The 1375-nt window shown below is 50.7% G+C and overlaps 1 protein-coding gene across 1 annotated transcript; it reads right to left on the bottom strand.

Annotated features, from left to right (window-relative positions):
- Positions 1 to 251: 251 nt before the first annotated feature.
- Positions 252 to 1097, bottom strand: LOC138283589 (putative nuclease HARBI1). Its single transcript, XM_069221528.1, has one exon. It carries the CDS (start codon positions 1095 to 1097, stop codon positions 252 to 254), a length of 846 nt encoding a protein of 281 aa, XP_069077629.1.
- Between the last annotated feature and the right edge of the window lie 278 nt (positions 1098 to 1375).

Here is a 1375-nt window from a genome sequence, read left to right as displayed (position 1 = left end):
TGACACATACTTGTATCTCAGTAGAAATATTGTCGTAGCTGCTCTGCTCTGGAGTCAGCTACATCCTCATGATCTTCTTCCTCATCACTCTCCATGTCCCCTTCATCAGCCATTGGTACAGTTACCATATCCCCTGCATCCAGCAATCGGATGTGACATCTGAGGGCCAGCTTGTGTACCATGCAGCAGGCAACAATGATCTGGCACACTGTCTGTGGTCTTTAGAGTAGGGCACCTCCGGAGTTGTGCAGTCACAGAAATCTGGCCTTTAGCAGGCCAAAGGTCCTCTCAATGGCCTCATTGAAACTGTTTTCAGCAGTTGTAGTCGGATGCCTTACGGGTGTCAATAGCCAGGGAAGGTTGGGATAACCAGAGTCACCTGTGCGCAAAGAGGTAAGAGCCATGTCAATTCCAGGAGGGTGACATGGCAGGTTGTGAAGGGTGTTGAGAGCAGAGGGGTACTCATTTGAAAGGATACAAACTGATGAGGCAGGCCCGCTCCCTCTGAAAATGGTGCCATCATGTTTGGGATGGTGCTGTTCCGCAGAATGTATGTCATGCACAGAACCAGGGAACTTTGCAGTCACTTGGGTGATGTATTGGTCAGCGAGACACTCCACCTGTACATTGGTTGAATGGAAGTGTTTACGGCTCCTATACACTTGTTCACTCCTCCTGGGTGGCACCAGTGTGTGGGTGCCATCAATGGCCCCTATCACATGAGGTGCATGTGCCAATTCGTAAAATGCAGCTTTGACGGTGGCCAAATCCACACGCTGGGGGAACCTGATGTAGCTGAGCAGATGTTTTAGCAGGGCACATAGTACATCCCTCAGGACGTTACTGAACATGGGCTGAGACATCCCTGCTGCAAAGGCCACTGTAGTCTGGAACAACCCTGAGGCAAGGAAGTAGAAGCCTGACAACACCTGTACTGTGGGAGGGATGGCGATAGGATGACGATTGGCAGGCAACAGATCCGGCTCCAACTGGCTCACCAGCTCCATGATGGTCTGACAATTCAGACGATAGGTCTGAATGACATGTCGCTCTACTAGGGTGGCAAGGTCGACTGGGGGTCTGAAACACTGAGGCATTCTTCATCCTCACCCTTCCACCGAACCTGGGAATAGGAGGGAGTAGGAATCATGATGTGCAACATTGACATACCTAGAATGCATTCTCAATTCACATTGCACATGTAAAATGGCAGCTGCATGTCCTGCATGCACAGGACAGACGGAAGTTAGCCTATCCTGCAGGCATTACACATCATTGCAGTGGGCGGTCGCAACCACCATGCAACTTCTTATTGGTTAACAGTGTTGCCTATGGGAGACAGGAGCCAATGCTGATCTCCACCGGTGGTGACGGT

This window comes from Pleurodeles waltl, chromosome 3_1 (genome assembly GCF_031143425.1).
Source record: "Pleurodeles waltl isolate 20211129_DDA chromosome 3_1, aPleWal1.hap1.20221129, whole genome shotgun sequence".
Lineage (NCBI taxonomy): Eukaryota > Metazoa > Chordata > Amphibia > Caudata > Salamandridae > Pleurodeles > Pleurodeles waltl.
The sequence above is the reverse complement of the archived record's forward strand: the minus strand, read 5'-3'. Positions and strand labels throughout refer to the sequence as shown.

Coding starts and splice junctions, on each gene's coding strand:
- LOC138283589 (XM_069221528.1), bottom strand. CDS start 1,097: ATGCCTCAGTGTTTCAGACCCCCAGTCGACCTTGCCACCCTAGTAGAG.